Source organism: Vitis riparia, chromosome 18 (assembly GCF_004353265.1).
Source record: "Vitis riparia cultivar Riparia Gloire de Montpellier isolate 1030 chromosome 18, EGFV_Vit.rip_1.0, whole genome shotgun sequence".
NCBI lineage: Eukaryota > Viridiplantae > Streptophyta > Magnoliopsida > Vitales > Vitaceae > Vitis > Vitis riparia.
This window is the reverse complement of record NC_048448.1, coordinates 26693412-26716326: the sequence shown is the minus strand read 5'-3', so window position 1 is coordinate 26716326 and position 22915 is coordinate 26693412. Positions and strand designations below refer to the sequence as shown.

Here is a 22915-nt window from a genome sequence, read left to right as displayed (position 1 = left end):
AGAATATTAACATTAATAATTAAACAAAACCCATTAATGAAATTATGCCAAGCGAAAATGATAATAATAATATGGTTAATAAAAAAATTAATTAAAAATGTAGATTTTTAGAAGAGAGTTTGGAATTAAAATAAGTTTTACAAAAAATTTAGGAAGCCATTAATTTAGATAATTAGTTTTTAATAATTATTTTTTATTTATATTTATATTAGGAGTAGACCGAATCTTTGGGGATTTTGAATGATATCTTCAAGGTAGGGGTTAATGGTACGGTAAGCCATACAAATTCCTTATTTTTTTTTCATCTATTTTTAAACTATCAAAATGTTTAAATTCCCTAAAGTGGATCAAATAATATTTTGAAACTCTAGTTATTAGTGGACCTAGTCAACAAGGGAGAAGTTGTTAACCTTAGTTACCTTTGGTGAGGATAGTGATATAATGTAAGTCTAACTAATAAGGGTGTTATTAGTCTAAACTCTAGGGTTGAAATATCGGAAAACATCAATACATAAATTTTACGGATATATTAGAAATATCGGAATATTGATTGATATTTTGACAACAATTCGGTGAGGTGAAAATTATTTATTCAAAATTCATAGAAATATTTTGAAAAACTCCAAAAAAAAATGATAAAAATAAGTAAAAATACACATGTTAAAGTTATTTTTTAAGCATAATTGACATAGGTATGGTTAATGAAAAAAATATCCGTAAGCAAGGTTATATCGGTCTTAATATATGATTTATTATTTATCTTCTCAAATTAATTTTAACTTATAAAGTATTAGAACTTCATTATCATTTTTTTTTATTTTAGTATTTTTTGAATAAATTTATATTTTTAATATTTTAAAATAAAGACATGCAAAATTAAAAGGATAAATATAAAAAATTTAAAAGTGAAGTGATAGTTATTCTAAAAAAAAAATAGAATTAATGAGATAAATGATAATACATTTAATATTAAAATTATAATCTATTTAATTTAAATGTGTTTAATAATGTAAAATAAATGATGATGCATATATGATTTTTTAATATTTATATTTTTTATATTTAATTATCATATAAATGATATAAAAAAGACTTTTTAAGAAAAATTATAATGTTGGTTTTTATATTTTTATTAATCAATTAAATAAAATTTAAAATAAAATAATTAGAATTATTATTTTTTAAATAGTGAACTTTAAGATATTTAAATTAAACATACCTTTATAAATAACAACTTAGCCAAGTGGTAGCCAAGGTTCAATTCAAGCTTCTTGGCCTAGTTCGAATCTTTTTTGAAGAAAGCGAATTTAATTATTGAATTAAATGAACTTCTAGTGCATAATATTTTAAAGAAAGTGAATTTAATTATTGAATTAAATGAACTCCTACTTATCATTTTTTTTTTATAAAGATGTGATATGCCCTAGGATTTAGCTTTATACTATACTTGATCCTCCTCATTGAACTATTTTTTCCAACTGAGTTTTAAGTTCATTCTTCTCTATTATTTCACTTTTTTAGATATAAGTGATATTAATGAGGGGAAATTAAGATAAGAAGGGTGTTTCATTTGAAATATGCTTTGCAATTAATTATTTAGGAGTTTTAAATTAAGATTGAATTTAGTATTGATTTCTAAAACTCTTCAAAGTGTTGGGGATGATCTTTGAATTTACTATTTAGATATTTTTAATTAGTTTTGGATTAGAAATTTATATATATATATATATATATATATATATATATATATATATATATATATAATATATATATATATATATATTTATGCTCCAATTATTGTTATGAATCAATTTGAGAAAGTTGTCAACTAATTACTTGTTGGATTTGTTAGTTAAGGTTATTCATGTGTAGGACTATTGGGTTTGAGAAGTGAAAAAAATAGGAGAAAGAAAGTGAAAAAATAAAAAAATAAAAAAATTTTAAATTAACTTGATCAAATTTTTACACGTCTTAAAATTTATTCATCCTTTTTTCTATTTATAAATAAGTTAAAAATATATGTCTTTCCATAATTTATTTATTTAATCAAGATGTACATACCATTCGAAGAAATAAATTTTCGATTGCATTTGTTTTGAAAAATATTTTTTTTAAATCTATAATTATTTATTATTATTATTATTAAATTTCTTTTTGTTGAGAAAAAAAAAATATACAAGGGGTTGTTCGTATCCTATTTTCAACTTTTTACAAAATATATTTTTGTGTTTTTTATGGAAATTTCTGAAATACCAAATTAGCTTATCATCTTGTCTTTTACAGTCTCAATTCTCAGGTTTAAAAAAAATTGGGAAACAACTTTGTCCCATTCAGACGAAAACAATGATCATGACTCATTGTATTAAGTAACAATACGAAAACAACTTTGCCACCAACCACCAAAGTCATGGGTTCTGCACTATTAATTATCTTAAGTAACACGAAAACAATTAAAATTAATAATAAGGGTTGGTTAAATAATGTTTATAAAAATAATTTTAAAATAATTCTGGAAAGTAGTTGTCAATCAAAAACAGTATTCATGACTAATCTTGATAAGGGTACTCATACGGGAGGTCAAAGTTTTAATTAATTAACATTTGTTGGACTTGTGAAAGAATATTTTAAATTTATTCTAAGGTAACGTGTAGGTAACTTGTAAGAAATATCATAATTAATTATTTTGAAGTGGTCCTGCTCATGTAAGAAATATCATAAGAACATTGAAAACCAATACGCATTCAAATCACTTCCTCTTATATTGACACGTGGAGAGGAAGTATTTTATCCCGAGAGAATTACCATGCCTATATAATGAATCATTTATGAAAGAAATATATCAAAAGTAGTAAGAGAATTGAAGGAGTTGTGTTTAGGACAAGAGAAGAGGCTTTTATTCCAAGGAAAATGTGGCTGATCATGAAGGTTTTCCTCTTGCAAATTTTAGTGTTTCTAGTTTTTGGTGGTGGCATCCATTGCCAAGCTTCGACCCGTCGGCTTACTTTTGTGGTAAATATTATATATGATGCAGGCCTAAACGCCACCTTCTAATCATGATATTTAGGGAGTAGTATGGCTCTCATTTTCTACCGTATGACCACTTACCCTAGTGTCATTGAGTTGTTCATGCATGTTATGGGTGTCGTTGAGTCGTTCATGCATGCCATCAATTTCTAATTGGTTATACACTTACATGAATAGATCGATGGAACTATTCATACATGTAATATTTCTTTTGGGATGAGGTTGCATAGCTAACTTTTAATTGGTTGCAGGTGAGGGAAGCTTCATATACAAGGCTTTGTAGCGCCAAGAACATCTTAACAGTAAATGGACAATTTCCGGGACCAACTATATATGCTATGAAAGGAGAGACGATCATTGTCGACGTTTATAACAGGGGAAAAGAAAACGTCACCATTCACTGGTAGGTCCTGTGTGTGTCTTAGAGAAAGACATGGCTTAAATTCTTTTATTTCTAAGAGGGGGCCGCAATATATTGCTTTGAAAATAAAGTCAAATTTAAAACAATACTTTAGGGTTATTTTCTTCATATCCATTGAAATACAGTTGATGCTTGTTGCATGCTATCTTTTGTTACTTTGAAAATTAGTACAAGTTTTAACGTATGGTTATGGTTTCACAGGCATGGGGTGACCATGCCTAGATATCCATGGACAGATGGTCCCGAGTATATCACACAATGCCCAATTCAGCCAGGGTCAAAGTTTACCCAGAAGATCATCCTTTCCACTGAGGAAGGCACTCTATGGTGGCATGCTCACAGTGATTGGACCCGAGCCACTGTTCATGGAGCTATAATCATCTATCCCAAGAATGGAACCAAGTATCCTTTTCACAAACCTAACGCAGAAGTCCCCATCATATTAGGTATAAGTGTTGTTACTTTTAAAGGTTAATTTACATATTATGAATTAACCAGCAAAGCAAAATCTAAAATTATTGAAGTTGTTGAAACGCAGGAGAATGGTGGAAGAGGGATGTGAATGAGGTTCGAGATCAAGGGCTTGCAACCGGAGGTGACCCCAACTCCTCTGATGCTTTATTGATAAATGGACAACCCGGTGATCTATTTCCATGCTCAAAATCAGGTACAAAGTTTAACTTCCCATTTTAAAATTGTACACGATTTCATTTTCCTATATGTTAACCATACTAGTTTTTCTTATTAACATCAACATATTTAAAGGTTAATGCTAAGAAAGAGGAATATAGCTATAAGGATGGTAGAGCCATGATTTAACACATCAGAAAAGGCTACTCCAAATATAATTTTGAACTATGGAGCCAAATTTACACCCTTAATCAATCAATCACTTCATAATTGGTGGATTCTCATGGAAAATTTTTCTTTTTCTTTTGGCTAGTCATAAGTATACAACTTTCCCTTTCTAATTGCAGGCACATTCAAGCTAACGGTGGATCATGGAAAGACCTATCTACTTCGCATAATCAATGCCGCCTTGCACGAGGCTCTTTTCTTTGCCATAGCCAAGCATAAAATGACAGTGGTTGGAACAGATGGTAGTTACACGAAACCATTGACACGAGATTATATCACAATATTTCCTGGCCAAACCTACGATGTCTTACTAGAAGCTAACCAACGCCCGGATCATTATTACATGGCGGCTATAACTTATTCTGTTGCTCCGAAATATCAAGACTTTTATGATAACACAACCACCACAGCTATTGTACAGTACAGGGGATACTACACTCCATCTTCACCTCCCTCTTTGCCTCATCTTCCTGCATACAATGACACAGATGCATCGGTTCAGGTCATGGCCGGCCTCCGAAGCTTAGCAGATGCGGAACATCCTTGCAATGTCCCATTGAGCACGAGCACTAAGCTGTTTTACACTCTTTCTATGAACTCGTACCCATGTGTCAATGATTCATGTGCAGGGCCAAATGGGACGCGGTTCTCCTCAAGTATAAACAACATAAGCTTCCATACCCCTACAGTTGACATACTGGAAGCTTACTATTATAACATCAGTGGTGTATATGGAAATAACTTTCCTAACTTTCCACCACTGGTGTTCGATTTTACATATGATTATCTTCCATTAATCTATCAGTTGCCGAGCAGCGGAACAGAAGTAAAGGTGCTCGAGTATAACTCCACAGTGGAGATTATTCTTCAAGGGACAGCCGTGCTTGCAGAGACACACCACCCTATGCATCTCCATGGATACAGTTTCTATGTTGTTGGATGGGGATTTGGGAATTTCGATGAAAATAGGGACCCTTTGCACTATAATCTGGTGGATCCTCCCCTTCAGAATACCATCTCTGTTCCTTCGAAAGCTTGGGTTGCAATCAGATTTGAGGCATCCAATCCTGGTATGTTGCAAGCACTCATGTCCTCTATTAAAGAAAAAAACCCTTGAAACTGCCAACCTGCATACCAATGAAATAATTTTTTTTTTTTTAATATTACAATTAAGTTAGGTGTAATGTTGGTATATTTTCTCTGTTGCAGGAGTGTGGTTCCTGCACTGCCATGTAGAACGCCATGTGACTTGGGGCATGGAAACTGCGTTCATAGTGAAAAATGGTAAACACCCAGAAGCTCAAATGCTGCCTCCTCCATCCGACATGCCACCGTGTTGAAGCTGCAAAGAAATAACATGCCAAAGATTTCACTGAATATTTGTATTATTCAGCTTTCGTGATTTATTTTCTATTTGACTAAGTTGGTATTCCTCTTCAATTACCATAAAAAGAATAATGTAAAGTTGCAGAATATTGTGTTTGGGATTATTAATGTCAATTTCTTGGATTGTTAAAAGTCTATAAAGATAATGGAATTTGACTAATCTTTGAGATATGCTATGGTGGAATTTTCCATGGAAGTCTTTGATTATAAAAAGAGAATTTGACGTGTCCACAATAGATATATCTTTTATTTGAGAATATTTGGTCATTCCCATTTCATTCAACATGATATCATGTTGTATTAGAAAAGTTTAGTATCAAATATCATGGATAGTTGACATTTTTTAATTATCTATATTTTATTTGAATTCCGTGGAAGGATAGGTATCATATTAATAAATAAAAAATTACAAATGATATATTTTAGACTAATTGATTTATTCTAATATTTTAAAATTAGACTATAATCTAAATGGATACTTATGAAAAAGATCATCAAATGGTTTGTTCCAGGTGACATTCCAATGCTATTAAATTAAGAAAAAAAATAATAAATTATTCATTGACCATTGTCAGAAGCGAAGAAAGGTGGAGACAGGCCAAAATTTCACGCTACTGATATCTGATGGATAGAGTTAAAGGAATAAATTTGGGCATAACCTAATTATTCTATATAAACACTCAAAAATAATTGTAAAGAATTAAATCCCAAAAAATAAGTAACAATAAATGAAATTTCATGAATTAAAAATAAACTAATTGAGATTGAAATGTTTTTTATTTGTAATATTTTTATCCATAAAAAAATATTTTGACATTATAAATGATTTTTAAAAGAACCACTTAGTATTTAAATGTAAATTAAAAAAAGTTCAGAAAGTGATTTTTTGGATTTTTAAAAATGATTTTCAAATATATTTAAATTTTATTTGGATTGACTTTTAAGAGTTAAAAAAAATTAATTTGAATAAAAGTTTTTATACCTATTTAATTATTTTTTTTAAAAAAAAAAACTTATAACTTTTAAAAAAGGTTTCATATAGAAGTCATAAAAATGTTATTTCTTATAAGAATTCTATAATTCTATTTTTGTTTTCACAATAAGTTCTTTCATATTTAATAAAACTTTTACAACATCTTAAAAATTATTACTTTAATTTCAATTTTAATTTTCAGTTAAAGCAAAAAATATGAAGCTATCCTGAATTTGACCTTACCATTCACCTAATTAAATTTTATAAGAGATAGTTTTTTTAATATTTAGAAGGGCTTTTATTTATTTATTTTTAAATCATTCCCAAATGAAATTTATAAGAAAGAAGGAAAAAGTTTGATCCCATATTAGAAAGAAATAAAATTTTTAAACGTGGATTGGAGTGATTATAGAACTTTGTTACATATTTAAAATTAGGATCTCCTAATTTCTCTCCTAATTTCTTACAACTCCAATCTTCAATATTCGTTCTTTATCTAAAATCTAACATAAGGAATGGTTATCTACTTATAATAGAGGACATGAAATATAATTTTGTTTTAGGTAACATTAAATTCAATGAATTAATATCAACAACATAGATAGGATTAAAAAAAGAAAAAATTAATATATATATATATATATAAACTCCTCTAGCAAACCCAATGATTAAACGTAAATAATAATATTTTTAATATTTAAACTATATTCATATTTAATACTTGGTTTTAATTTTACCTTTTTACTTGATTTTATTATTAAGCCCCTATTTTTCGGTTTAATATGTTTTTTTAAATTTTTTTTCTCTTAATTTTTGTGTATTTATATTAAATGTTGGAAGATGTCTTTCTATATAATTGGATACCTTTTTTTTTTTTTTTTACATAATTACCATATATTCCCCATCCTATGATTGCCCTATAGTTAACACATTATCTAATAAGAGAGCTTAACATGTTCTAGCCATTTTCATGCTAAAGAGGGGTCCCCACACGTTGCTGCCCATGCCCAAAAGGTCGAGCAAAAATTGACTTCTAGCCTTGCCTAGTTGCCATCAGTTGTCCAACCTTGCCCCAAGGTTCATTTATCTTTCTTATCTTATGAATTGGTGTGAAGATAACTCTATATAAAGGGAGGAATGCTGATTGAAGTAGGGAGTAAAAATATGATATAAAATAGAGTAGTGGATGTAGAAATGCAGGAAGAAAGAGGAAGAATATACGGTGTTACTATAATTCTTAATTTTTATTTATAAAGGTTGTGTTTAGTTGTTAGAAAATGCAAGGGAAAGGGAAAAAAATATTGTGGAAAGTTATTTTCCTTAGTTTGGGTGACATGAAAAATATGATGGAAAAAAATATATAAAGGAAAATACTAAAGAAAATATTGTAATATTTTCCCTACTACTCTCCTTAAAAATTAGTGAGGAAAATAAGAGAGAGAGAAGGAAAAGTTGGAGGAAATTTTATCAAGCTCGCATTATCTTTTTCATCGAGTCTCGAATTCACCTAACTTCCTCTTCACCAGCTGCTATGGCTTCCCACCACAATCGACCCTTTCAATAGCCACCATCATTACTCCAACCATCTCCAATTCTCTTTTGTAGTAGCTCTCTAGACTATTCTCTTTAGAAGTCTTCTTACTTGAATTACTCTATTTTGGTGGTACAATGAAACTAGAGATCAAACTAGTTTATGTATTTGGCTTATGGAAGATTCAACCTAGACCACTTACCAAAAGTGGAGTAGCAAACAAACCCAAGTAGTAGAGGAGTGAGACAAATATAATTGCTTGGATTTTGGAGTGCCGTGGAGAATCTTGGGACTTTGTGAGTCGAAACAAATATAATTGCTTGGATTTTGGAGTGCTGTGGAGAATCTTGGGACTTTGTGAGTCGAACCATGCTCATTTAAAGCCAACTTAGCTAGGCTACAGTTTGGTTTTAGACGCTTGGAGCTTAACTTGTATGCCTTTATTACAAATTAAAAGTTGCTTATGCCATAAGCATGATCTAAAATTTAAAATCATTATACTTTGGGAACTTAATAATTATGATAATATAATTTCAAGTCACAAGCACCCAATATGTCAATAATACTACTCATAATATGTATTCTCTCTCGAAGAAAAATTCAGTTCACTCCATTTTTCCTCCCTAGTTGTATTCGATCTGTCCTCCCCAAAGTTCTAGAGAATTCCCTCTAAAAATTCTGATCATTCTTTCATTCCCTCCAAAATTCAAATCTATCCACTAACAGCCACCTCTCTAAAACCTTCTCATCCTCTTCCCTTCAAGCCAAAACCATGCACTAAATCCATGTGACTCTCTAGAACATTCTGCCACATTTTTTTCCACAAACCGTGCACCAAACAGCCTCCATTCTAGAAAAATCTGGTGCTCACATCAACCCCCACCGTGTCCACAATCAGCTCAGGTATTCTCAACGTTCTGATGCTCTCCACTTTTCTGATTTTGTCTTCTAAGTCTCATGTGAATCCTCCTCAACAGCCCACTCTGACCTTTGAACAACTGAATGCTGTATGATGCATTTGGGGATAACAAGTAAGACATCATTTTCCTTCACTTTATTCGAAACCAAATAGAAATCAAGAATGCACTGCACTTCATTCCTGCTTCTTGTAAACCAAACAGACAGCAAGAAAAAGAAAGAAAGCATAGTGCATATTAGATCTAGACCACTTTCTTGGAAACCAAACAGAGCATAAAAGGAAAGATAAAAACGTAGGTTTGAGAACGAGAAACCAAAGTACCAAACAAAAATCAAGAACCTACTTTACTTCACTCCTGTTTCTTGTAAACCAAAGATACCAAGAAAAAGAAAAACCCAAGCAAAAACCAATAAAAGGAAAGAAACTATGGTCCTTATTAGACCTAGACCACTTTCTTGGAAACCAAACAGAACCGAAGAGGAAAGATCAAAATGGAGGTTCGAAAACAGAAGTCAAACATAAATCAAGAACCACTTTACTTCGTCGTTTGTGATCCCGCATTTTCACATGCATTCTCACTCAATGGCAACACTCACTTTTTGTTTGTGAAAAACCAATTTTATAAGCAATGGAGTCACCACTTATTTTCGTTTTATTTTTTTAAAAGGAAAAACAAAATGAGAAAGAAAAACCCTAGAAAATGACTCCTTTTTCTTTAGAAATGCTTGTCTTTGAAAACCCGAGTCTAAGTCCGAGTATCAGGTTACTTATCAGGAATGTACAATGAAGAACTATAGTGCCCCTCTAAGCCCTAAAAGCTAGGTCTCTACTACGTAAATTGAAATAATTGTGAAGATCAATTGGTTGATTCATGGATACTATGAACTAAACAAAACACATCAACACAATTCATCAATTATAAGAAGAAAGGCGTACCTAATTTGAGTAGTTCAGAAAACACAAAAGATAGATAACAAGCAATAGCATCACATTGTATTCTAAGCAATCACATATTCCATAACAAGTCGAATTTACAGTCATACAATCTCAACACAACTAGCAAACTCTAATAGACAATGTTCAATCATAAGCTTTAATTTAAATAAATTATGAAGAGAGGGTTTGCATACCTGTTTTAGCATCTTAAAGCATTTTCATAGAAATGAGATTAACTCACAAATAATAGTAATGAATTCAAAAAGGAATTACAAACTAAACTTATATATAATCAATATCAAATTAATTTACAAATGAGTTCTTTTACAAAAAAAAAAAAAAGAAAGAAAAAAAAAAGTCAGCAAATGGTCAAAATAGGGGATTCTATAGAATAAATCTAAAACAAATATCTAGAAGTTGAATTTCATCATGAAAATTTTCAAAGAATATCTTCTATACGTCTACTTTATCATCCAAGTGATCCAATTTATCAATTAGCTCTCATTTAGTACTAGATTTCATAATGATATTAGTAGGTTTAGAACAAGGCATTTTGTTAAAATACTCAAGAACTGATTTTTTTAATTAACTTGGAGATGTCCTAAAATCATAAAAAAAAAAAAAAAAATGATACAACTAGCTAACATGTCTATTTTGAATAAAAAATAATCACAAGGCAATGTTACATTCATGATATATTTAAAAATAAGTAAACATCCTTCATCTCCAGGGAAACATAGGTGCAGTAGGCTCAAAAAGAAAAAATTATATCTCTCATTTCAGAAATCTTTTCTTAATATTTTATATGTCAAAAATTAAATTTAAGAAGTCTAGCTTAAGGGAAAAATATTTTAAAACCTTTCAAAGTTGCATACCGAATAAAATGGGCAGCATTATTCTTTTTAGAAATGGAAATTTTCTACTTAAAAGAGACTAAGATAGGTTTGAAATACAAAAGGCATCCATTATCATAGAGACTAAGATTGATCTTGTTATGAATGAGGTACAAAATCAATTTTTCCAAAAAAGGAAAATGGTTCATGTATATTTTTAAATTTGGATTAATAAAAAATGTAAGTGTACATGTGTGAATTATTTTAGAAAATTAAGACAAATCAAATTTCTAAGAACCAAAATGAGGAGAATTTTTATTCAAAGCCAATTATCATGTGATTATCCAATGACTTATTTAGATGAAAAGAAGTTTTGAAGAAAAAGAGAAAAAAATAACTCAATCTCAATCATAATTCACCAAGCAATCCACATTTAATCATTTAGTTTCCTAAATATCAAATTCTAACAACACTCATGTGTAGCCCAAATTGTCCACACCCAACCTAAACTAACATGTATTAAAAAAAATCATGAAGTGAGAAGAAATGAATAAAGTGAAAATATTGGCAATAAAGAATAGAATCAAGGAATCGAATATTATACTTGGAACTAAGATGACAACACTAAACATGTAGAAGAAAAAAATAATACATATGAACAAGGCACCATAACTTGTCATCAAGAGCCACTAAAAACACTTATGGCTGGTTATACATCTACTTTTCTATATGTAGCTTTTATTAAAAAAATCAACAACCATCATCCCGTAACCCTTTGTGTATTATTTACTACAACTGCCATTATTCCATAGCATATATCTAGATATAGTAATCATAGTCAGCCTCTATTCATTCTCTAATTTTGATAAAAGCATGTCACAAACAGCCGTGAGTTTCAAAATCAACAAACCAATTTCATCTATTAATAAACTAATTCAAATGGTAAAGATTCATCGAGACTAACCTTTATGTCCAACTGTTGTGGTGAAGAATAAATGAAGAAAAACACCAAGTTTGGCAGCACAATATGGAAATAATGCGTGCTTGAGATTCAGATCAATGCAAAATCCGAGTTCATCTATGGAGATCCGATGCACATAGAAACCGGGATAACCTTCGAGATACAAGTATAGAGAGTGAAGACGATGAAGAGATTCACGTCTCTTCTTTCAGAACTTGTGCACGATCGTGAAGATGATGGAGATCAATCAATCATGGAGGTTCAGGAATCGGGATGCCAATGCTGCCGTGAAGAAGATGTTCATGAAGGTCCAGAATGACGAGAACCTTGACTCTAACGAGAAGCTCTCTAAATTTTTTGAATCGGTGCATGTGATGATCTTCTACAGAAAGAAGATCTTTGAACTCTCTTCCAAAAAACGCCCAGAAACAGAGGCTCTCTATGTCAGTTTTCCTTTCCTCTCTCCTCCTCCGAAGTCTCTAGAACGGCCCTCTTTGTTCTTTCTGGCGTGATCTTTATATTCCCTTGCATGGCTTATGGTGATCTCTCTCACGTGCAGGAGTTATGGTTCTAAACCGGTCAGTTTCAAATCCAAGGCGATGCAAGAAGGGCCCAATGTGGAGGACCGCGAAGAGGGAGATGACCCAGTTGTCCTCTCTCTTTCGAGTGCCAGACTTGAAGAACCGAACGTGCTGTTCTAGCACTTGATCATCACCGGCATCGGAAAGGTGAGCGGGTTGTGGAGGTTTGATTTCTATCTGGGTTTGCTGTATGATCACATGAATCCGAGGCTGAAACGGCCGAAAAAGACCTGAGAAGAAGATAAGGCAAACCATTGCGGTGGTCGTGGACGCCGTCAGAGACTAGGCCGGTGGACGATGTGCGGTCGCCTATGACTCTGCCGTCGACGGCAGACAGAGCCGGAAGCGGTGGTGGCCATGGTGGTGGGGGAGAAGTGGGAATGGTGAGCAGTGGCGGTGGTGGGAGTAAGAAGGTGGTTGAGCGATGGAGGAAAAAATGGGTATCTGGCTGGGGGTTCATGCATGGGTTTAATATTATGTTAGTGGCTTGTGAATATGTGGATAGCATCTTTGAATGGCAGTTGCTGCAGTTGGAATTAACGGAATTAACTCATTTTAGGCTTTAAATCATAGACTTAATAACCGTAATAAATCCAAATACCCAGTTTAATTTGTAATTTATAAAATATCAAATATCATACTAATATTTTCAAATTTTTGTATCGATTCATAATTCATGAAATATTAAAAATAAATTATCGTATTTTATGTTTCAAAATGTATATTTAATGACAATATTTGAAAAAGAAAGAGACCTAGACCACTTTCTTAGAAACCAAACAGGGTCTATGGGGAAAGATGTAGCTTTGAAAAAGAGAATGGGAGAGCGAGAGAATGCATGGAAGGATATGTATAGAAAAGAGAGGCCATTATTCTAAGAGGAAGGTAAAGACGGTCTCAGATTCAGAGCCAAAAACCATAATGAAAGAGAAGAATGGTTGTGTTTCTTGATCCTCCGAATCAACTCAAATATATGATATGCGTAAATGGGCATTCTATGATAGCAAATGAAATATTGTTTCTCCATGTCTACGGGCATTCTACAATGTTAGGATTAATTTCCTATACTGAGAAGTGCATGATATATACACCAAGGAAATACTAGACCCAAGTAGTAGCTGGAATCATTTAACAAATAAAAATGACTTGAACACATAAAAAGAAAATTGAAGATTTGAGAATTGAAGCTCTCTACTTTTGCTAGGGTTCTCTTCTCTTTCTCTATTCATGGGTGGGTTGGTGGTGTTTGAGAATTGAAGATTTGAATGCAGGTCTAATGCACTATTTTATTGTTTTAAATGCCATTATCAACAATATATTTGTTGTTTTAAATGATAGTATCAATAATATATGTTATTTTATTGTTTCAATTTTTAAATGCTAATGTGCAGTAAAAATCATCACATTTTATTTTATTTTTTTAATTTGAGTTGGTAATTAAAGAGTTTTTGTTTTCAATTTCAATATTAAAAATTTATTGAACAATTTTAATTTTCATAATATTTTATTTTATTCAATTTTAAGTTTATGTAATTATATTTATTTTTTAAATATTTATCATAATATTATATAATTTTATAATTTTTATTTATCTTATTTTACATATCATCTGATATCGAGCTAAGATGTCAAGACCGAGTTAGTGACCGCAACCACAACTTTGAACCATGGTCTGTCGATTCTAGGTTAGCCTTCTTTTTTCATCAACTAAAAGGTTGGATCATGGGTGGAAGGTTAGCCCTTCGCATACCAAGCCTAGCGCACCTAATGAGATAGGTTAGCCTTCTTTTTTCATCAACTAAGGTTGGATCATGGGTGGAAGGTTAGCCCTTTGCATACCAAGCCTAGCCAACCTAATGAGACCAGGAAAACAATGAGGAACCTAGGGTTTGAACCATGGACCTTTAGATCATGTTTAGGCTATCACCACTTTGTTATTAATGATTATAATTTAAAAAAATGCAAACTAAACCTAAATTAACATAATTATTTTAAATTTTGTAATACAACTAAATAATATAATATAAGTAAAATAAATTATGAATAAAAGAATTTTATTCTATTTAAATATATTTCTTTACATATGAATGTTATACAAATTTTATTTATAAAATTTAAAATATTAATACATTTATATTTATTCATGATTTAAGTTTGGAAATGTCAAAGATGAAAAATAAGTTTTATAATTTTATAATTTATTTTTAATATATAATTTATATATTTATGATGTCACCGATTTGACTGTAATTCAAACATTAATTTGACTGCTAGACCATAAATTAATAACTTTTTTTATTCAATAACTAGTTGGATTCTAAAAACATTGTTTCGAACTAGTCTCTAAGCTTTTCTTAAGCAAAACCCTTGAACTATTTTGAAATACCAAATGGACCCCTATTAATATAAATGAAGAGGTCCATGTGATAAGCATGTGGACACTAAAAGAAATTATCAAATGGATCCCTAGCTAGTATAGATGGAGAAGCTCATGTGATAAGCACGTAGGCATGCACTACAAGAAATTGTTAAAATTTTCAAATTTAATAGGTTGTGTATGATAAAATAAATAAATAAATAAATAAATAAAAGGGATTAAAGAACAATAAAGAAGAAACATTATGTGATATAAAACTAAGGGTTATTTGATTAAAATATCTATTAAAAATCTAAATCTGGAAATTTAACTTTTGATCGTTTTTTGTCCTTCTTTTGACAAAAATGTCATAACTTTTTTTAAAATTTTAAATGTAAATAATTGAAATGGCAAAAGACATTTACGTCAAAATGGGTTGCTTTTCAAGTAAAAACACAATCTTGTTATATTTACAAATTTTGGGATTATTTCATTCTTTTTAACTAATTAATTTTAAAACTACTAAGTTAGGTTGTGGGTGTATATAATATCCCAAGTCGAATAAGGAAAAAAGTTTTTAGTCCTAGAAAAAAAAAAAAAAGTTTTTTGGGAAGTCAAAGAAATGCTCCAATGAATATGTAAAACAAAAGGGTACAAGCTCAAAAAATGTATCAAAGGTAAAAAAAAAAAAAAAATTGAAATTTATCTTTTTAAAATTTGATAATATTTTCTTTCAATTTTAAATTTATATGCATATGTATATGTATGGCTTGAAGTCTTATCTTGACACTTGTTGTTTGCCTAATTAGGTATATAAAGTACTTCAACATTTGCAACCTAATCAGAAGGGGGTCTTACAAGAAATGGGGTTTGGAGGTATTTTAGGGTTACGATGTACTAAACTTGATTGTAGTTTATGTCATTGATTGGTTGAGAATTTTGACACTTTCTCATGATTATTAAGTGTATGTAGTCTGGTGAAGTTAATTAACATCGGGAACATTGAATTTTTGAATAGATGTAAAAACTTTCATTGGTATAGATGTGTTCCTAAGAATGACAATGAAGCTTATTTTTTTAGAGACCCTTCTTGCCCTCAGACCAAGTTTAGGATAGGTTCGAATATAATTTTGTCTTATCTCACCCCATTTAATATAAATAAATGCCATAAGATTGAGATTGAGGTGATCCTTCTTAGACTCATCTCATTGCCACCCTTAGGTTTTATCTAAAAGTTCCATTTCTAAGGTCTTTCTACCTCTCTTTTAGATGAAAATAATGTGCAATATATTCCCTATTGCTATTTTGTCATTTGAATTTGACTCAAGGTAAAACTGGTCACCTTTTTGCTCCCATCAATCCAGAACACCAGAATTCTTCGGATGACGGGCACAGATTCATTAAATCAGATCACGTGTGGCTTGGGTATCAACAATTCCTCGCCGCGTATCAATATAAGCGAAGTAATTTGAATGTGTATTGGTTTTGAATGTTCTTCCAGGACCACTTCAAAGAGCGGGTTGTGTATGATATTTGATTACTTACCAAAATTTAAATAAACCAAATGCCTGAAGAATGCTAACAATTGTGAAAATTTCTCACAGCTCAGCTTCAATCAGGTTGTGTATCCTAGAAGACGAGTTTCTTAGAAGCCCTTGAATTTTCTAATTCAAAATACAAGTTTGACTTTGAGAATTGACCAAGAAATTAATCAAACACATTATTTTAGAATAAATTTAAAATATATGTAGAATAGTTTTAGAACTTTGACCTCGCATGTATAGATAATATAAACCTTTATCAAGATTAGTCAAGATTTTATCTTTGTACTTGGTAGGAAGGGAAAAGTCAGCGCTGCTTTGAGATTCCATTATAGGAAAGAAACAATCCATAGGTTTAGGTTTCCAAATTTGTGTGTTAAAAGGTTAGAAACTGTATCAGGTTTATTTTAATCATATCTTCATTTCCTTAGTACAAACCTATACCCATGCTTTCATCTCCAGTCAAATATCTTAACACAAAACCTATACAAGGCTTATATATTGAAAGAAATTTCAGATTATCCTTTAAAATGCCTGAAAGTCTCAAAAAGGAAATGAGTACAAATAATTAAAATAAACAATAATTATCTTTTAAATCTATAATTCAAACGAAAACAACGATCAAGACAAATAGTATTAACAATACGAAAACAACTTTGCCGCCAACCACCAAATAATTCTTAAAAGTCGTTGTCAATGAAAAACAGTTTTCATGACTAATCTTGAGAAGGGTACTCATACCGGAGGTCAAAGTTTTAAAAGCATCCTACATATATTTAATTAATTAACATTTGTTGAAATAATCAATAAAAGACTTGTGAAATAATATTTTAAATTTATTCTAAAATAACGTGTAGGTAGCTTGTAAGAAATATCATAATTAATTATTTTGAAGTGGTCCTGCTCATTGAAGTCGTCCTGAAAGAACATTCAAAGCCAATACACATTCAAATCACTTCCTCTTATATTGACACGTGGAGAGGAAGTATATCCCGAGAGAATTACCATGCCTATATAATGAATCATATGTGAAAGAAATACATCAAAAGTAGTAAGAGAATTGAAGGAGTTGTGTTTAGGACAAGAGAAGAGGCTTTTATTCCAAGGAAAATGTGGCTGATCATGAAGGTTTTCCTCCTCCAAATTTTAGCGTTTCTAGTTTTTGGTGGTGGCATCCATTGCCAATCTTCAACCCGTCGGCTTACTTTTGTGGTAAATACTATATATGATTCTGGCCTTAACGCCACCTTCTAATCATGATATTTAGGGAGTAGTATGGCTCTCATTTCGTACCGTATGACCTATTACTTTGGTGTCGTTGAGTCGTTCATGCATGTTATCAATTTCTATTTGGTTATATACTTACATGAATGGATCGATGCAACTATTCATGCATGCAATATTTCTTTTGGGATGAGGTTGTATGGTTAACTTTTAATTGGTTGCAGGTGAGGGAAGCTTCCTATTCAAGGCTTTGTAGCACCAAGAACATCTTAACAGTAAATGGAAAATTTCCGGGACCAACCATATATGCTATGAAAGGAGAGACGATCATTGTCGACGTTTATAACAAGGGAAACGAAAACATCACCATTCACTGGTAGGTCTTGTGCGTGTCTCAAAGAAAGAGCAGTGGTAGCATGTCTGCATGACATACATTCTTTTATATCTAAGAGTGGGCTCCAATATATTACTTTGAATATAAAGTCAAATTTAAAACAATACTTTAGGGTTATTTGCTTCAGTTCCATTGAAATACAATTGATGGATCTTGTTACTATGATAATATGTTGTTGCATGCCATCTTTTGTTACTTTGAAAATTAGTACTAGTTTTAACGTATAGTTATGGTTTCGCAGGCATGGGGTGACCATGCCTAGATATCCATGGACAGATGGTCCCGAGTTTATCACACAATGCCCAATTCAGCCAGGGTCAAAGTTTACCCAGAAGATCATCCTTTCCACTGAAGAAGGCACTCTATGGTGGCATGCTCACAGTGACTGGACCCGAGCCACTGTTCATGGAGCTATAATCATCTATCCCAAGAATGGAACCAAGTATCCTTTTCACAAACCTGACAGAGAGGTCCCCATCATATTAGGTATAAGTGTTGTTACTTTTAAAGGTTAATTTACATATTATGAATTAACCAACAAAGCAAAATCTAAAATTATTGAAGTTGTTGAAATGTAGGAGAATGGTGGAAGAATGATGTGAATGCTGTTCGAGATGAAGGGCTTGCAACCGGAGGTGACCCCGACCCCTCTGATGCTTTATTGATAAATGGCCAACCCGGTGATCTATATCCATGCTCAAAATCAGGTACAAAGTTTAACTTCCCGTTTTAAAATTGTACACGATTTCATTTTCTTGTATGTTAACCATATTACTTTTTCTTATTAGCATCAACATATTTAAAGCTTAATGCTAAGAAAGAGGAATATAATTATGAGAATGGTAGAGCCATGATTTAACACACACAAAAAAGACTAGTTCAAATATAATTTTGAACTATGGAGCAAAATTTACACCCCTAATCAATCAATCACTTCATAATTGGTGGATTGTCATGGAAACTTTTTCTTTTTCTTTTGGCTAGTCATAAGTATACAACTTTCCCTTTCTAATTGCAGACACATTCAAGTTAACGGTGGATCATGGAAAGACCTATCTACTTCGCATAATCAATGCTGCCTTGCACGAGGCTCTCTTCTTCTCCATTAACAAGCATAAAATGACAGTGGTTGGAACCGATGGTAGCTACACGAAACCATTGACACGAGATTTTATCACAATATTTCCTGGCCAAACCTACGATGTCTTACTAGAAGCTAACCAACGCCCGGATCACTATTACATGGCGGCTATAACTTATTCTGTTGCCCCGAAATATCAAGACTTTTATGATAACACAACCACCACAGCTATTGTACAGTACAGCGGATACTACACTCCATCTTCACCTCCCTCCTTGCCTCATCTTCCTGCATACAATGACACAAATGCATCGGTTCAGGTCATGGCTGGCCTCCGAAGCTTAGCAGATGCGGAACATCCTTGCAATGTCCCATTGAGCACGAGCACTAACCTGATTTACACTGTTTCTGTAAACTCGTACCCATGCGTCAATAATTCATGTGCAGGGGCCAATGGGACGCGGTTCTCCTCAAGTATAAACAACATAAGCTTTGATACCCCTACAGTTGACATACTGCAAGCTTACTATTATAACATCAGTGGTGTATATGGAGATAAATTTCCTAGCGATCCACCACTGGTGTTCGATTTTACAGCTGATTATCTTCCATTAATCTATCAGTTGCCGAGTAGTGGAACAGAAGTAAGGGTGCTCGAGTATAACTCCACAGTGGAGATTGTTTTTCAAGGGACAAACGTGCTTGCAGCGACACACCACCCCATGCATCTCCATGGATACAGTTTCTATGTTGTTGGATGGGGATTTGGGAATTTCGATGGAAATAAGGACCCTTTGCGCTATAATCTGGTGGATCCTCCCTTTCAGAATACCATCTCTGTTCCTTCGAAAGGTTGGGTTGCAATCAGATTCGAGGCATCCAACCCTGGTATGTTCCAAGCACTTATGTCCTCTATTAAATAAAAAAAATAAAAAAAATTTTAAAAAAAACTTTGAAACTGCCAACCTACATACCAAGGAAATAATTTTTCTTAATATTACAATTAAGTTAGGTGTAATGTCGGTATATTTTCTCTGTTGCAGGAGTGTGGTTCCTGCACTGCCATGTAGAACGCCATCTGACTTGGGGCATGGAAACTGCATTCATAGTGAAAAATGGTAAACACCCGGAAGCTCAAATGCTGCCTCCTCCGTCGGACATGCCACCATGTTGAAGCTGCAAAGAAATAACACCCCAAAGATTTCATTGAATATTTGTATTATTCAGCTTTCATGATTTACTTTATGTTTGATTTAAGTTAGTATTCCTCTTCAAATTTTTGTGTAAAGTTGATAAAAAGAATAATGTAAAGTTGCAGAATATTGTGTCTAGGATTATTAATGTCAATTTCTTGGATTGTTAAAAGTGTATAAAGATAATGGAATTTGACTAATCTTTGAGATATGCTATGGTGGAATTTTCCATGGAAGTCTTTGATTATAAAAAGAGAATTTGACGTGTCCACAATAGATATATCTGAATATTTGGTCATTCCCATTTCATTCACAACATGATATCATGTTGTATTAGAAAAGTTTGGTATCAAATATCATGGATAGTTGACATTTTTTAATTATCCATATTTTATTTGAATTCCGTGGAAGGATAGGTATCATATTAATAAATAAAAAATTATAAATGATATAGTTTAGACTAATTGATTTATTATAATATTTTAAAATTAGACTATGATCTAAATGGATACTTATGAGAAAGATCATCAAATGGTTTGTTCCAGCTGACATTCCAATGCTATTAAATTAAGAAAAAAAATAATAAATTATTCATTGACCATTGTCAGAAGCGAAGAAAGGTGGAGACAGGCCAAAATTTCACGCTACTGATATCTGATGGATAGTGTCAAAGGAATAAATTTGGGCATAACCTAATTATTCTATATAAACACTCAAAAATAATTGTAAAGAATTAAATCCCAAAAAATAAGTAACAATAAATGAAATTTCATGAATTAAAAATAAATCAATTGTGATTGAAATGTTTTTTATTCGTAATATATTTATCCATAAAAAAATATTTTGACATTATAAATGATTTTTAAAAGAATCACTTAGTATTTAAATGTAAATTAAAAAAAGTTCAGAAATTATTTTTAAGTGATTTTTTGGATTTTTAAAAATGATTTTCAAATATATTTAAATTTTATTTGGATTGACTTTTAAGAGTTAAAAAAAATTAAGTTGAATAAAAGCTTTTATACCTATTTAATTATTTTTTTTAAAAAAAAACTTATAACTTTTAAAAAAAAGTTTCATATAGAAGTCATAAAAATGTTATTTCTTATAAGAATTCTATAATTCTATTTTTGTTTACACAATAAGCTCTTTCATGTTTAATAAAACTTTTACATCTTAAAAATTATTACTTTAATTTCGATTTTAATTTTCAGTTAAAGCAAAAAATATGAAGCTATCTCGAATTTGACCTTACCATCCACCTAATTAAATTTTATAAGAGAGTGTTTTTTTAATATTTAGAAGGGCTTTTATTTATTTATTTTTAAATCATTCCCAAATTAAATTTATAAGAAAGAAGGAAAAAGTTTGATCCATATTAGAAAGAAATACAATTTTTAAACGAGGATTGGAGTGATTATAGAACTTTGTTACATATTTAAAATTAGGATCTCCTAATTTCTCTCCTAATTTCTTACAACTCCAATCTTCAATATTCGTCCTTTATCTAAAATCTAACATAAGGAATGGTTGTCGACGTAGGTAATATTAAATTCAATGAATTAATATCAACAACATAGATAAGATTAAAAAAAATAAAAAATTAATATATATATATATATATATATATATATATATATATATATATATATATATAAACTCCTCTAGCAAACCCAATGATTAAACCTAAATAATATTTTTAATATTTAAACTATATTCATATTTAATACTTGGTTTTAATTTTACCTTTTTACTTGATTTTATTATTAAGCCCCTATTTTTTGGTTTAATATGTTTTTTTTTTTAATTTCTCTTAATTTTATATATTTATATTAAATGTTGGAAAATGTCTTTCTATATAATTGGTTACCAATTTTTTTTTTTTTTTTTTTTTTTTTTTTTTTTTTTTTGCATAATTACCATATATTTCCCACCCTATGATTGCCCTATAGTTAACACATTATCTAATAAGAGAGCTTAACATGTTCTAGCCATTTTCATGCTAAAGAGGGGTCCACACGTTGCTGCCCATGCCCAAAAGGTCAAGCAAAAATTGACTTCTAGCCTTGCCTAGTTGCCATCAGTTGTCCAACCTTGCCCCAAGGTTCATTCATCTTTCTTATCTTATGAATTGGTGTGAAGATAACTCTATATAAAAGGGGGAATGCTGATTGAAGTAGGGAGTAAAAATATGATATAAAATAGAGTAGTTAATGTAGAAATGCAGGAAGAAAGAGGAAGAATATAAGGCGTTACTGTAATTCTTAATTTTTATTTATAAAGGTCGTGTTTAGTTGTTAGAAAATGCAAGGGAAAGGGGAAAAAAATATTGTCGAAAGTTATTGTCCTTAGTTTGGGTGACATGAAAAATATGATGGAAACAAATATATAAAGGAAAATACTAAAAAAAATATTGTAATATTTTCCCTACTACTCTCCTTAAAAATTAGTGAGGAAAATAAGAGAGAGAGAAGGAAAAGTTGGAAGAAATTTTATCAAGCTCGCATTATCTTCTTCACCGAGTCTCCAATTCACCTAACTTCCTCTTTACCAGCTGCTATGGCTTCCCACCACAATCGACCCTTTCAATAGCCACCATCATTACTCCAACCATCTCTAATTCTCTTTTGTAGTAGCTCTCTAGACTATTCTCTTTAGAAGTCTTCTTACTTGAATTACTCTATTTTGGTGGTACAATGAAAC

At 31.2% G+C, this 22915-nt stretch overlaps 2 protein-coding genes across 2 annotated transcripts; both read left to right on the top strand.

Moving 5' to 3' along the window:
• Positions 1-2865: 2865 nt before the first annotated feature.
• Positions 2866-5822, top strand: LOC117906985 (laccase-14-like). Its single transcript, XM_034820285.1, has 6 exons — positions 2866-3009; positions 3276-3427; positions 3647-3891; positions 3984-4112; positions 4423-5373; positions 5513-5822. The coding sequence occupies exons 1-6, from the start codon at positions 2908-2910 to the stop codon at positions 5641-5643; spliced, it is 1710 nt and encodes a 569-aa protein (XP_034676176.1). The 5' UTR covers positions 2866-2907; the 3' UTR covers positions 5644-5822.
• An 11558-nt stretch (positions 5823-17380) lies between these two features.
• Positions 17381-20412, top strand: LOC117906983 (laccase-14-like). Its single transcript, XM_034820282.1, has 6 exons — positions 17381-17532; positions 17769-17920; positions 18180-18424; positions 18517-18645; positions 18957-19907; positions 20063-20412. The coding sequence occupies exons 1-6, from the start codon at positions 17431-17433 to the stop codon at positions 20191-20193; spliced, it is 1710 nt and encodes a 569-aa protein (XP_034676173.1). The 5' UTR covers positions 17381-17430; the 3' UTR covers positions 20194-20412.
• The last annotated feature ends 2503 nt before the right edge of the window (positions 20413-22915 follow it).